The sequence below is a fragment of the Acipenser ruthenus genome, chromosome 10 (assembly GCF_902713425.1).
Source record: "Acipenser ruthenus chromosome 10, fAciRut3.2 maternal haplotype, whole genome shotgun sequence".
NCBI classification, from domain to species: Eukaryota; Metazoa; Chordata; class Actinopteri; order Acipenseriformes; family Acipenseridae; genus Acipenser; species Acipenser ruthenus.
This window is the reverse complement of record NC_081198.1, coordinates 46,665,327-46,680,963: the sequence shown is the minus strand read 5'-3', so window position 1 is coordinate 46,680,963 and position 15,637 is coordinate 46,665,327. Positions and strand designations below refer to the sequence as shown.

Genomic DNA, 15,637 nt, shown 5'->3' with positions numbered 1-15,637 from the left:
TGACAGAATGTATTTTTACCAGTACAGTACAATCTTAGTTTAGGCTGCTGTCCGACTGTTACATTGCTTCTTTTTAATGTGTGACTGGCGTTATTTATCTCAAATGTGCTTTCCTTTTCATTTAGAACTACGTCCCTACAGTGTTTGAGAATTACACAGCCAGTTTTGAAATCGACACTCAGAGAATTGAACTGAGTCTCTGGGACACTTCAGGTAAGACAACAACAAACTAGCCTAAACACTTCTGTGCCACGGTAATGACATTCCAGTCTAGTTAGTTGTAGCCTAGCTTAACAATACAATGTTATGTCATACTGACTCTTACATGTTCTACTGCCTTGTGACGTCTGTGCACATCGATTACATTGTATTTTCCCCAAGGTCTCTCAACCTGTAGCCTACATTACGTAATCAAATGAATATGTATATTATAAGATTAAGTCGACCGAATCATTTTTTGTATATATGCCAGCCCAGTCTTCCAGTAAAATGCTACTGAAAAAATGAGATGCAATGTAAACATGTATACAGTAAGTGTAGATGGGGACAGTCGTATGCAGTTATTTGACCATTGCTCGTGTATATACCAGTGCAGTACTTTATATAACGCCACCCATTCATGCAATACATAATTTGTAATGTGATAAATCTAACTGTAATATTTTGGATGCAGTAATATGAATTGCATTACTACTGTTGTACTGCATTCCGAGTTACTGTGTCCAAAATACTGCACTTTATGGCAGTAATACTGTAATAGGGTATAAGATTTCAGAATATTCATAATTGAATTTGTTTAAAAAGGGCGTTTCTGTATGCTGGTGTTCATGTTTTTCCACTTGGTATTTCAAGTTGTTGCAGTTATAATATATGAAATGTCTTAGACCTGTAATACATTTTAAGATTGTCCTGTCCATTTAAGACCCGTGTCCCCCCCCCCGCCCCCTTGCAGACGAATTTGAATATGGCTTTGATTCTTTGCAAACTGCAGAGCACAATAAAAGCAGGACCTAGATCAAAAGGAGCAATATCTATAGCCATGAAATACTGGTTAGGGGAGGATCAGCAAACTTCAGTGCAATATTTCTGTAACAGTTTTCCACTTCCTTGACCTGCCTTGTTTAAGATCCAAAGCTAGCTGACGTTGTGTTGCTGGCATGAATGGAATAAATGTGATTGAGTGCAGAGTCAGGCAGGAGCGGTAAATTGCCCTTCTCCCTCCCACCCCACCCCAAGACTTGCTCAACAGAAACACAAAGGAGGACCCAGCTGATCATTGCAAGCCAAATGCCCTGTTATATCTGTATCGGTAGCATTAGAATTATTGTATACAAAAAAAAAAAAAAAAAAAAACGAATACAATTACAAGCTTAAACACTCCATTCCGAGGGATGCATACAAAATCTTGCAGGCAGGCAAGCTGGATGGATTACATTTTGTATCGGCTTCAAGCTCTGTATTCCCCTGATCCCTGAAGTCTTTTTGGAGCTAGACTGTATGACAATGCATATTATACTGTCACTGCGTAGGATCAGTAGTTAAGATGTTTGATTTGTGTGCTGTATTCCCTTGCTTGGGAGGTGAGCATGCTCAATGTAGTTAGGGCAGAAGTCCAATATATATATTTTTCTCTGCAAATCATTAAAGGCAAAGCTGCTTTTTAGTTCTTTCAAATAATAACAGTGAAAAAAATCTGCCAGATTCTACTCACTAGAATAAATATTTGAAGTTTTCAATTGGCCTTGTATGAAACTATAAACCCCAACAGAATCCGTTTAGCAAGGTCTGGCAATAATTAACAGCTATTGTTAAATTCTTCCCGGCTCGCCGTAATTGGCTGAATTCCTTGCAGCCATCTAACCTGCTTGTAAGCAGACATGTACAGCTGCGGTCCATAGCGGGCTGGAGGGCAGGCCAACTGACGTCTGCCAGTTAATTCCTGCTCTTGCCCGAACGCATCAAGCCATTCAAGGAGCTTCATCCTTCAAAACAACAGGCATTTCCTGAGCAAAACCAAACATGCCTTAGAGTGTTTAAAGTATAGGATTTGTTACAGAGGGAGTTGAATTGTTTTTTTTTGTTTTTTTTTTACTGTCTTTTATTCTTTATCTAGACTTGAACTGCTATCTAAAAGCCAAGTAAAGTAATTGCTGAATCTAAATATATTTAGTTTTACACTGGTGTAACGTAAAACCATTCATAGCTACAAAGAAACTTTAAGAACAAGTAAAAAATAAATTACTTATTGGGTCAACTGGACCAGCAATAAACCTGTCAACCAATCAATTCCACTATCCTTAAATATCGGATGATATTTGTCTAGGGTAACCCTTCGACTTAAGGCTGGTTTATTTTTCTCCTGTACTTAAGGCTTTTAATGTCAATAACATTTGTAAAAAGGGGCATAGTTGTCATTTAAAGTGTTGGATGGGAATATCAACCCTACTTTGTATCTCATTCTCTCTCTCTGCACTCTTCTGTGCCTGCCCTTTCCCAGTTAATAGGAATGGAGGTAATGTTTATGATGTAAAACAAAGCTCTAAAAGATTAAAAATGGAGGAATAGGTCTCTGTGCAAATTCCTCAGACAACCTATAAATCCAGAAATATGATAATCCACTCATTTGTTTTCAATGGATAAACTTTGAACAGCTGCACAGCGAGCTGAGAATGTATTCGACGGCTGACTTTCCTCCATTGTGAATTTCTTTTTTTTGTTTGCAGAAGCATTCATGTTTTATTCTTTGTGAAAATTCAGTTGAAGGGCTCAGCGGGTGTGTCCGTTCTTCCATGTCAGTTTACATATATCTTTGACCTGTGTTTGCATATCGCTGGGAACAAAAGAACGCCAAGCATGCTAGTCAAAAGAAGTTGAGGAAATTGTAGTATAGCTTGGGATAGTGCTACTGTAATTTGTTGGTTTATAATCTGTGTACGTGGTAGGAAAGGCTTGTGTTCTCAGTAGCTGTTACAGTTTTAGGCAGGGGTGATCCAGAAATGTCTTGGTTTTACAGACCGAGATGCAGAACAATTTACATTTGTGTGGCCATGTCTGCACATATCCCTTTTGAGGAAGCTGTTAATAGCCCTATGACCTCCGGGGGGATGGGGGGGGGGGGGGGGACTGTACCTATTAAATTGACACTTCTTAATCTGTGTAAGTGACTGGAATATTTAGTGAGAAAACGGGCTGGGTGTATGTCGGCTAGAGCAGCTGTTAGATTGACTCTTTGAGGGGAGTCTATCAAACATCCAGTCCAATCAATACCTGCTTCTGCTTATCGCTGGGCAGGCAGAGACTGAGACAAAGGGCAGAATGAGATTCTGCAGCTCCACTGAGGATCCTGCTGACCCTTTAGAGAAGGCTCTTTCACATGCCTTTGTTCTCTGGTTCTCTCCTCCTGGGTTAATGGATCTGCATTGTCAGTAGAACAGGGTCTGGTTTGGAGTTCAGTTACTTGCTTTAGTCCCCATAAACACTTAAATTCCTTTTAAAAGAAAAACAGAGAAAAAAAAATATATGCACAGGTTCTGCTAAATCTTAGAAATTCCATGAGCAATTTATTTTAAGACATGCATGATTACCATTACTTGAGAGTAGATGTTAAAACTTCATGCTGATTTGAACTTGACTCTCACCAAATAAGAAGTAGCTTTACAGTAAAGTTATGTGATCCATCTGCATCTCCATCCATTTGTTTCCTTCCATCTGATGATGTAGATATCCTGGTGTTGATGGCTGAAGTGTAATGCTGCCTCCAGGGATCAGCTTATTTTGCCTCCCCAGTGCATCAACACACACAACGGCTGCGATGCTGGCTCCACGGATCAGCAACATTGCGGTCTCCTCAGCGCATCAGCATGACAACTTCCTGGATTGAGCAAATTAGGGTACATCTCTGGGGTCTTCAAGTGGGCACCTTCCATCCTCTGTGTTTTGTCGACTAGCCCATGACACCTCAAGAGGGCTCCACTGATTCTGGCGTCCCAGCATCACCCCCCTCCGTCCCCCACTCCACTCAACCCAGCTTACTTACCTGTACATCAGTGTTTCTTTCTTTCTGTTGTGCTTGAGATCCCCAGCCAGAATCTTTCCGTCTCAACCACAGCCAGTTGCTGCTCCTCTCTGCTGCTTCAGATAAGTTCTTCACTGTGCGACGCAACTCTTGTAATCCTCTAATTCTTTTAATGTGTTTATATATATATATATATATATATATATCTCATGCATTTTTACAATAACTATATAATAATAATTATACACTATGCATCTTGGTTACCTTGGAGTAAGTTAGTATAATCCTGCTTATTGGGAACGTACAGTACATGATATTAAATTAATTTATTTTCAGTGGTTGGGTATTGTTACAGATATCTCATTACAAAACTCACTGCTGAGTAAATGGAAGCTGCATGGCTGAGATTCCATAGACTATTCGTAAGGGTTGTAACTTTTACAGTACAATGGAACTGTTGTTGCTGCATTACAGTGACTGTTTTCATAAAAAAAAAAAAAAACCCTGCTGATGAGACAGACAAATCTGTCATATTGATTTTATCATTTTAAATCCTGTTATATTTGTATACACTGTCTACTTTTTTTTAATGAAAAAATATATATTTTTTTGTCTACTAAAAAAAAAAAAAAAAAAAAAAAAAAAGTGGTGGACTACTCGGTAAATGTGTCGCGTCCAAAGTCCTTTTAGAAAATAATGAAGACCCAAAAATGTCGACCGTCTGGAGCATTAGCATGTAATTAAATTCATGGATGCCTTTGGGGGCCTCAAACAAATTAGCTGTCCTTTCAAAAGACACATGCCAGGTGTCGGCAGAACTGTATAATTAATTCAATTGGGATCTGCTGGAAAGGTGCCTTGTTTGGGAATTAACACACATTTAAGCAACTTGAAATCTTCACTTATCCACACTTTGGTTTATTCCAAAAACAAAATACACTGTGTCAAATAAGGCTCTTTGTTCATCTCCTTTAAATGCAAGCTGTTTGCAATGGAAGTGGTTCAGTCCCAGCTGTAGACTTTAGTTCAATCTGGCTTCAGTTAAAAGTGAAGTATTTGATATTATTTATATATATATATATATATATATATATATATATATATATACTGGTTAGTTATCTTAATGGAGACCCTGGTTACATATGAGAACCACAAAACCCAATAACCATCTGCTGTTCATTGTTCAAGAGAGACCCTTTAATTGAATGAAACATAAAACTGAACAACCTCATACTGACAAGTGTCTAGCAGCCATAGCAAAAGAGCATGTTTGTTTTAAGCGGTTGATACTAGTGCACAATACAGAGCCATATGGCATTAGGTATGAGTAAACATGAGTGGCATAGCACTTTAAAATCCTTTTATGGTATGATTACCTTATATACATTTTAAATGCAGTTTAGAAGCATCCGGTATGTTCTCCAGAGTGTCGGATCCATAAGTACTTGGTGTTTACCATTGACATCCTGTCTGATATTTTACTTTGAACTTTGTCTAAACAGGCTGTTCTGAGCTTGTTAAATATGAACTGGATGTTTCCACTCTTCCTTGGTGCAGTTTGTGATTCGTACCTGGAAGTTACATTTTTTGGAACAATTAACAGGTTTAAACTGTGAGAAAATAAATGGTTATAAAACACTAGATGTCTTTGCAGGTATCTCTTCCAGGCCATTTGAATAGCCCTGTTTAAATAAATAAATAAATAAATTAAAAAAAAAACAAAAAAAAACATAAATCAAACAGACAGAGGTGCGTTTCCAGAATAGGCCTGTGGTGAAACTTCATGGCATGCTGTCACTTTGGAGTATGGAAGTATGTCAGACTGCAGACACATTTGTCATGCCCTGTTTTTATTTTCAAAGACGGAGAGGAATAAAAAAATTAATAAAATTCTAAATTCTACTGAAATAATTCAGTTCTACTCGCCAACAGGCAGGCAATACATGTAATTTTGTTTCAGGTCTCCTATGCCCAGCGTTTGTTTCCCGCATCAGTAGTTCCACCTCATGCATGTGGGTGGCAGTTGTCCACTTTAGATACCACAGATCACTAATTGCTTAAGTAATGGTAAGGGCAATGCAGGGCTGCCAGAACCGATGGGCTGTTTGGAAAATAGATTTCGGCCTATCTGGGTTTTCTTAAAACTAGCAAAGAAATCTGTAACGGCTGGTAAACCGGCTTCTGGATTCAATAATTCGTCTTTTTGATTAATCTGTCCGTGGACGCTGCAGAATCAGTGTCAAGGGGAATGTCCCTAATAAGAAACCAACAGGACAGGATAAGCATGAAAAAATTCAGTTATTACTAAATTTATTTGTATTTATCGATTTTGTCATTTCCCTCTTGGAAAAACGAAACCACAAACCTTGTTAAGACACTTTCTTTAAAACAGCCTTTCTAAACCCAAGTAATTTTCTTTTGCTGACAAGTGACTCATTTAAAACGGCCAAAGTTACCTGCTTAGCACTAGTTCCAACTAAAAACGAGCTAATCGCCTCAATGACTTAATCAGTGAATATGTTCATCACAAGCATATCCATGGTTACTGAAATAAACTGTCTACATGCTGCCTTCTTACAATATATATTTTGTTTTATATTAATAGTTCTCGGTAACCCAACTGTTTTAAAAGGTATGAAACAAACAGATGGGTAAACTTTTGTTTCTGCACTGCCGTGAATTCATGTTTCAAGCATAAGGAAGGGTAACTCCTTTATTTCAACTGCCAAACTCCCAAAGGCCATCTTCTACTTCGAAAACAAAATTCCATAGATTCCTCGCTCTGTTTCTATATGTACGAGAGCTGTTCACACAGTCATTCCACCTTGACGTAATGCTATACATACTCCAGAGAGGAGTTTCAGTCAGAAGTGAGTTTGTCCAAAAAAGGCTACAGATCTTGGAATTTCAGTCTGGGAATCTGTATAGCACACTGAGAAATATCTGACTAATCCAGAAGACTTTTTTTTTTTTTAATGTAACAATTCTGACTTATAGAATCTACTTTTTTTTCATAAATCTGCTTATTGATTCACAAGTTTACTTAATTAAAATACTGCAATGGCACTTGACGACAAGGTGAAATTCAACACAAAACTGATATGCACTCCTAGACTTGAAAATATAATCAATATGTTATACTTCCCATTCCATAGTGTCAGGGTTAGCAAGCTGTCAGGCGGTACTATGAAATAGCTGTAAAATAAAAGCAGCTGCTACCTCAGTGTTTAGATTTGTTAATGGCTTCTGTCAAATCAAGTTAATTCTAATCTCATAGACTAGCAACACAAGTGTTCTGTCTTTGGTCAATGATGCCATTTTATTAAAGACTCAATTTTTAAAGACTCAAATCCATCAGTGCCAATACATGTCCTTGTTGTAATACCTCACCAATTGTTTTATTGGTAATTTTATTTTAAGCAATTCTTGAGAAAAATAACTAATTCCAATAGTTCATCTGTAAATGAGACCACACCACACAGCTGTGGTTCGACAGGGCCTCTACTACTTGGTTTTTAATATGTAGAATTAAGTGACGGTACTTTAGGACTTGGTCAATTTTAATAATGAAGGACATGATTGGAGCAGAAACCTGAACTAAGAAAGGCAAGGTTGCGTAACCCTGTATGATTGCTGGAAAATGTATGTATTTATGGTAGGCCCAGGGGCGTATTTCCAGCTAGAGAGTATTGCATTATAATTGAGATATTTTATCAACCCATAAAAGAAATATGAACCGCTTCAGTAAAAGAAAGGAAGTGCTTAAACATTTTGGTTACCGGTTCCAACTGCATTAACAAATCATTAGTAAGCTCCCTTTGTCCTGCAGCAATGATTGTAATCTGAAGATATATAGTACTGTAGTATCCTTTCATGTGAGATTGTAATGATTATGTTGGAAATGGCTGGAACTTCATTGTGGATCTCAGTGTGAAGGACATTCCTGCCATGGCTGCAGTTTTCAGGGGTTTGATATTAATTGTACAAGAAGTTTTGTTTTTGGCCTCATATGGCTTAATGGTGGTCTCATTGAACAGAAATGTATGTTTGTTTTTGTTTCATGATAATCACTCCTTTCGATGCTATTTAATCAAATTATGCTTTTGAAAAAAAAAAAAATAAATCTGGATACAGTTAAAGCAAGAATGAATATTCTGAAAAGGTAAATGATCTCGTCTGTTTTTTGTTTGCAGGGTCCCCTTACTATGACAACGTGCGGCCTCTCTCCTACCCGGACTCTGATGCTGTTCTCATTTGCTTTGATATAAGCAGGCCCGAAACCCTTGACAGTGTCTTAAAGAAGGTGAGTACTGGAAATAATATAAAGCATGTTTTCTAGTCAAATGTGGCCATCACAATGTGGAATCATTTCCCAGTGTGTTCTAATGTTTAGCACATATGTTATCCGGTCCCCTAGCTTTGGGTTGCTCCTAGCTTTTTAAAAGTGGTACGGTCATTTCCTAAATGTTTCCTTCAGTATGTTCATGCCCCCCCCCCCCCCCCCCCCCCACACAGAGAAATAGGTAGCAATTCACTTGGAAGAACTGCTAAAATGTTTGTCAGCTGGCCCTTCAAAGGATAATACTTGCCTTTTGAAACATGATGTCAGCTGACATGCCACTGTTTTGTAACCTATGACTTCAGTGTCTGAGTCAGCGTGGCAGTTGGCCTGTGAAAACAATTGCCAGACTGAGCACCGTACAAATGCTATGCTGTGGAGCATAGAAGTCTGAATTTAGGTTAATTAGTCATGCACAGTGTACATATTAAACTGTAGATTACAAGTTTTTTTTTTAATTGAAAAGAACTTTACAAGGTAGTGACTACACTTCTGCTAACACTGTTCTGGTCACTGTACTGTCTGAATGTACATACAGTTTAGGATTATAGCTATTACAATGATCTCGAGCAGATACATTGTGAATAAAGGAGGAAGTTGGGCTAATTCTCTGAAATTCAGCCAATACTGAAATTATACAAACTATATTTCATGAAGAGAGTGATTGTTGCCACGAATGGAGTTTTGACAACTGGATATGTAAAAATATAAATGCTTGTTGTGCTTACATGCACTTTTTTTTTTTTTTTTTAGTGGAAGGGTGAGATCCAAGAGTTTTGTCCTAATACTAAAATGTTACTAGTGGGATGCAAGTCCGATCTCCGCACCGCTCTCAGCACGCTAGTAGAGCTGTCCAATCACAGACAAACACCAGTATCGTACGATCAGGTAAGCGTTTTTGTCTTTCTGTTCACATAGAACCAGTATTTTACATGATGACTAATAAAAACAAGTTGTTTCTGCCAAAAATCCTGATGGGACTAATCTGACAGGGCTAAGCCAAAAATACACAAACGTGTACAGATCACTTAGTGCCACAATGTTCTGTTTAAAAAAATAAATAAATAAAATAAAAGTGAGAACTTGTATTTCCTTTTTTTTTTTTTTGGTCAGTTCAAACTGGTTCATTTGAATGCATGGGTGTGGTGCATTGATGCAGCATTATTCTTCTAAATTGCTCTTTTTGGTTTTCTTTACCCGTATTAAGAGTTTAAACTCTTCATACTGAAAATGAAGTAACAGTACAAGTGTCTTCTCTTTCAACAGACATTATATTCCCAATGAAGGTACACTGTGTAAACTCTTTCACGGGCGTCTTTAAAAATAAAATACTTAAGCCCCCAAGATTTCTATTTGCTCGGTATGTTAGCAGTAGTGCTTAACAATGTTAAACTTCTCTGCATGATCAATTCATTTCTCTTTCCTATCTGACAGTTGTTCAAATGACTAATGCATTTTAACTGTATATTTAAATATATCAAATGCATCATTTGGAATTATATAGATGGGTTTACTGTATTTGTATTGAGTCAAATACAATACTTAACAAATGTTTTGGAGAGTATTATCAGGATCTCTCCCACAAACGATCACTGCCTTCTACAAAAAAGAACAAATATATTTTGAGGCAGCCATTGATCCTCAGAAGAAAAACTACATGTCTAAAGCAGACTGTGCAATTAATCTTAATCACACAGACCATGTATAAGGCTTTGACATTTTGAAGTTGAACTAATTCTCGTTTGCTTCATTCTCATCCATTTTATTTTATAATCTTTAAGAGCTTTTTGGAAATTAATTTAATGGTGAGGAATTAGAGTTCAGATTGAATCCATGCCATTAAAAAAACATGAAAGCAATGTTACATTTGATCAGAATTAACAGTTAAACAGTAATTTTATTTTTACGTCAACAATTAATTACAACTTGTATAAAGGGAAAAGTGAGAAACAAATTGGTTAATTAACATAATGTCTGGTCTTTCCATAGAATTGTTCATGCACTGCATTATACACTTGTTGATTCTAACTGAAAGCAAGCAGTTTGAAACAACTCCTTACAATAATGTTTAGAGTTGTGTGGTGTTTTTTTTTTTTTTTTTTGAGTGAAGCAAGTGGTGTCAAAATATTAAGACTTCTGAAGCAAAGTCAGGCTATTCCCGATGCCACTAAACTTGGAATACGGTTGCTGGTGTTCTCCAGCTGACAGCGTGTATTCTAATGCAACTAAAAGTTATTTCAAATTACCTTTTGGGATTCCCTTGCAAAGTAGCAATAATTTGGATGGCTTTAAAAAGTTGTGCATTTTTTTTCATTTCTTTTCTATCTTTTTCCAGGGTTCCAACATGGCCAAGCAGATTGGAGCACCATACATAGAGTGTTCATCTTTGCAGTCAGAGAACAGCGTAAGGGACATTTTTCATGTGGCCACCCTGGCATGTGTAAACAAAATGAACAAAAATGTCAAACGCAACAAGTCAACAAGGGCAACCAAGAGAATTTCACACATGCCTAGCAGGCCAGATCTTTCCGCAGTCACCTCAGAATTGAGGAAGGACAAAGCAAAGAGCTGCACAGTAATGTGAGGAATCTGAACTGGAGGGACGGAATGCCAATACTTTTATGGACAAGAAAGGCGGCTGGTGAAGATTCAACGAGGTGCACTGCCCCACAGATGTGAAACAAGGGCTCTGTCAGCACTTTAAAGGATTTTCTTCACCCTTGGTTGTGGTTTTTATTTATATGCTTTACAACCAGAGCAGAGCACTGGAATTAAGGGTGTAATTGAAGCAAAAAAAAAAGTGTCTTCACTGTTTCTGGGGGGAAAAAAAAAGCCAAATACAAACAGAGAAAAAAACCTTAAGGTCTCAAAACTAAATATAAAGTTATATGAACTCTAAATAGTCATTTATAATTCACTCCAAATGTATTTGCCTTTTTACTTGAGCAGTCATATCTGACCCAATTTCCTCCATCAACAGGAAATGACCTCATTCTGTTCTAGCTTCTGGAAGTGACATCTTGACAGTTTGGGAGTTTAGCAGGAAAATGTCAGTACTGCCAATTTCTTCAGGAAAAGGATTGATATTCTCTAAGCAGCATAGCTTCCTGAAGGAAATGTGAAAAGCACAACCTTTTTGATGTTGCTTCATCTCTCTCCTAATGGGATGATTCCTCACCGATCTAAAAACATACCGTAGGCTGCTGTGCTCTTCAACAAAATGGATTTCATGTGCAGGTTCTGCAGCCCAGTGGTGCAGGACGCATGGCAACAGATGCCAAATAGCAGAACATCACTGTGGTTTAATCCAGTTTAAGACCGCGTTTGTGTTTAGTTGGCTTATTAAGTATTTGCTCTGTATTGAAATTCATTTTGCACCATCACAAAATGTCTGAAAGCAAATCGATACCCAAAGAGTTTTCAGGATTAAATTCTACAGGGTAGTACCGTGGGTGCATATTTGCAGACATATCCAATCCCATTGCTCAAGTCATTCAGCATTGCTTTCATTTGCCTATATACAAACGGGTGATCGTTCCTAGTACAGCAGTACTAGACAGCAAGAAGTTGCCCAAGTATAGTCAATACATTTTCATAATGTTTAAGGTATGGCACTATAACTATTTATCTGAATTCCTTTATAAACTTCGCAAGGACTAAAGAATCCTTTGCACCTGGTGGCCTGACATTTTATTTCTTATATAACGGTTTCCTCGGCTATGCAACGGTAGCATATCGGTATGGCTCAGTAGTTTGACAAAACAAATGTATCGTCTTTAACTCTATTGGTTGAAGGGCACAGCAGCCTAAAAAGAAAACCGTAATACTTCATTTATGAAGGGTTTTATTTGGGATTATCTGAATAAGAAGCATAGACCGGGTACTGAATACAAAACAGCCCCACAATATTCAACATGTAACAATTCTCATAGTTGCACTTTGTTTTGTTTTGCAAGAGGAACAATATCGTTCCTGTATTTATAATACCCCACTTAACTTTCTATGCTTTCAGATTGCTGCATCAGTATCCTTAAGGGCAGTATTATAAACTAGCTGGCAAGTGCTTTCTGTATTTAAATGTAAAGAAGAAAAAATTAAGTTATATATAAAAAAAAAAAAAAAAAAACCATTCAGCATCACTTTTTTGAATGTTGAAGTCCATTTGTAAGTGTTTTGTTGATGTTTCTGCAGTATTTATTGAAGTATAATTTTTTTTCCCCTTTTGAAATAAATACAAAAACAAACTATACATTCTTCTTTCAGTGAGGTTTATTGTATGAAATGTTGTAAAGATATAGAAATGGTAAAACACAGTACATCAGTTAAAGTATGGTAAACTGCAGGACTAATGTACTAGCATTCACTAAAGCTGACACATGAGCATTCAGTGGGATTTGCATACAGCCCTCACTTTTCCTTGGAAAAGATTTGTGGTAACCCAGAATTATAATTAAAAACACATTTAATTTGGAAATGTACTTTAATCAACAAAAATGTTAACAGTTAGGAAGTGAAGATACTCCGGACAAACAAAACCAAAAAATTACAATCGAAAGATGTGTCTTTTGAGAGAAGATGGTGGAGAATATGTACAGTATAAAAATAATACAGACCTGGTAAGGGCCATTTACAGTATAAAATAGACTTGGTAAGGGCCTTTTACTTCTGGAAAGTTCTTATATTTTCCTATATATATATATATAATATAATGGGTCTGTTCTTGATTATAACATTCTTATTAGCCTTGAGAGCCATAACCAGTTTTGGAATGTAAGAGGTCATTCTGAGGAAATAATATTTGATGTGGCATTAAAGGATCTCTGTTTCGCTGCTTTTATGGGCTGTGTTTAGGTAAGGATTTCTTAAGAACTGCAATGCGTCGAACTCTAATAACAAGGGGGGGAACAGACAGCAGTAATTTCACAGCCTTAAAAATAACATCGTTCTAAAAGAATCTCATCATACATTCAATCAGGGATCAGAAACATTTACACTTTGATAATTCTTGGAACCATTAAAATACATTTAATCTTAGTCATTATTTTTCTTTTAGCTGATACATTTGGGTTATTTATCTGATGCTCAAACATATCCCAGATACTCTTGTCCAGACTATTCCATGCCATAGGGGCGCTACTTGCTAAAAACTGGCAATAAGTTGACTGGAGCTTTTCTTGAATTAATATAAATACCAAATAGCTCCACATTGAACGGTATGCCAGTTTCATGCCAGTGACAGATGAAACCAGTGTGTCTTCAAGCAACTCTGGCCTGTTTACCCTGAGTACGCCTTGTTTAAGTCAGGCCAGGTCTTCACACTTGATTATACAGCAAGCTTTCTGAGCATTACTCACACCTGATCAAATAATGTCCTGGATTCATTCATTAAACTGGGATTACAGCGATGCCTATCTATGGTTCATAATATGGCCTACCAGCATGATTCTTGTCATGTCATCTACTGTGGTATACCGTGGAATACAAGTAGACATAGTAAAAGCACCTTTACCATTTAAACCTTTATAGTTCTATGGACATTTTAAATGGGGAGTTTCAGCTTATTCTGGCTGCATTGCAATTTATTACCTTTTGTGTGACCAAAAATAATAAAATAAGGAAAGCAATTTGTTTAAATAAAAATACATTCATGATACTATTTATACATTTTTCCATTATACAACGCACCATGCAACACAAGGGCAAAGGTGTAGTAAAGCATTGTGAAAGCATTGGAAAGCACAGCGAAGCATAGCAAAAGCAAATTAACGTGTGAAATTACCAGGATAATACCTTGAAAGACCATGAATACATTTAGAAAGCTAACTGAGCATGCTAAGATTATACATTTAGTGGCAATTATGATTGAGTTTTATAATTACTGCTATGCAAAAAGACCCCATGAAGCCGGAAAATGACCAGATAAGCATTTGACTCTTTATTCACAAATGACATGTTAACATGTGAAAGCCATAAACCTGAAGAACGACAGCAGGGGCACGTAATGTATAAAATAATAAAATAAAATAAAATAAAATACTACAAGAAGGAAAAATTGTATATTCTGTGTAATGCTTTCCTAACTGAAACATAAACGTTTTATCATTAATATTATTTCGATTTAAGAAAAAACATACTTTATTCTCTGGTTTTACTTTTTTCTTTTATTTTCGACATGTTTCATACAAAGAAATAAATAAATTTTGTATTGCTAATGAGGAATAATATATTCCACAATTATATTAACCATCATATGCTTTCATCACATAATTGCCTGCACTGTAGATCAAAGATCACAGTACCTCACTGTCTCTGTACTGTGCATGTAGCATCTATGTCACGATGTACGTTAGGTGGGTACAGATGTTTTGACAGTTTTTTAAAACTGTATAAACTGGTAACAAAAAATCAAGCACATGAGCATAAATAAAGGTTCCCACTGAATCATTGAATTATTGTACCAATCAATATGTGAATAAAAGCCTTCATACACTCAATATGTACCAGTAATCCAATAAGATTGGTAATGAATGACTAGAATGGAGTTATTTTCTTTGCTGTGGTTTCAGCTATTTCTTCAATGGATTATGTCTTATCAATAAAACACTACACTACTTTCATTTAAAATTTCAGCTGCTAAAGGAGACAAGAGATATGAGAAAGCTTCCAAGAGCAGATATAGACTGAATCTCAATAAAACAAGGATGTTGATTAAGAAATGCAGTAAACAAAACAACAACATGATTATTCCCACTTCTTTTTATTTTACTTCATGGTACTGATAGAACACTGTGGTGCTGCCTAGTAAACTGCTGAAAGAGCCTTTAGTTTTAAACAATGATAATTAATTCTCAACTTCGTTTCCATAGCAATGATGTGTAGCACAAATTAGTCAATACAGTTTAAATAAAAGCACTGCTGCCACCCCCTTCCCCTTGATTCCTTTAATATTCATAAATATAAAATCAACACAAACCTTTAATTTTGGTGCTACATAATACAACCTTTCTGAACACAACCATTTTGTACACACATTAATTAATGAATTAAAAAGTTTGCTTATAGAAAATCCCATGCTACCAATAACATTTTGTGAGGTGTATTATGTTCTACTTGCTTGCTACACTAGTTCTGTTTTATAATTGATTTTAGCAGTATGAAATCCTCAGGGCACATTAGAAGGTCCCAATTTAATTTGCAATTATGAGTTTGCAGGGCTACAGCATAGCCAACAGGTCTCTTGAATTGTATCATTTGGAAACTAAAAAAGAGATGGGGTTTGAGCA

At 36.5% G+C, this 15,637-nt stretch overlaps 1 protein-coding gene across 3 annotated transcripts in view; it reads left to right on the top strand.

Annotated features, from left to right (window-relative positions):
- LOC117412190 (rho-related GTP-binding protein RhoE-like) overlaps positions 1 to 14,848 on the top strand; it is a 32,318-nt gene extending 17,470 nt beyond the window's left edge. For all 3 annotated transcript variants that reach the window (XM_059032382.1, XM_059032381.1, XM_034020299.3), the window contains 4 exons: positions 126 to 213; positions 8,209 to 8,318; positions 9,108 to 9,242; positions 10,690 to 14,848. In XM_059032382.1, the coding sequence (XP_058888365.1) occupies positions 126 to 213; positions 8,209 to 8,318; positions 9,108 to 9,242; positions 10,690 to 10,938 (582 nt within the window). In that variant the 3' untranslated portion in view covers positions 10,939 to 14,848. The remainder of the gene's footprint in view (positions 1 to 125; positions 214 to 8,208; positions 8,319 to 9,107; positions 9,243 to 10,689) is intronic.
- Positions 14,849 to 15,637: the final 789 nt, after the last annotated feature.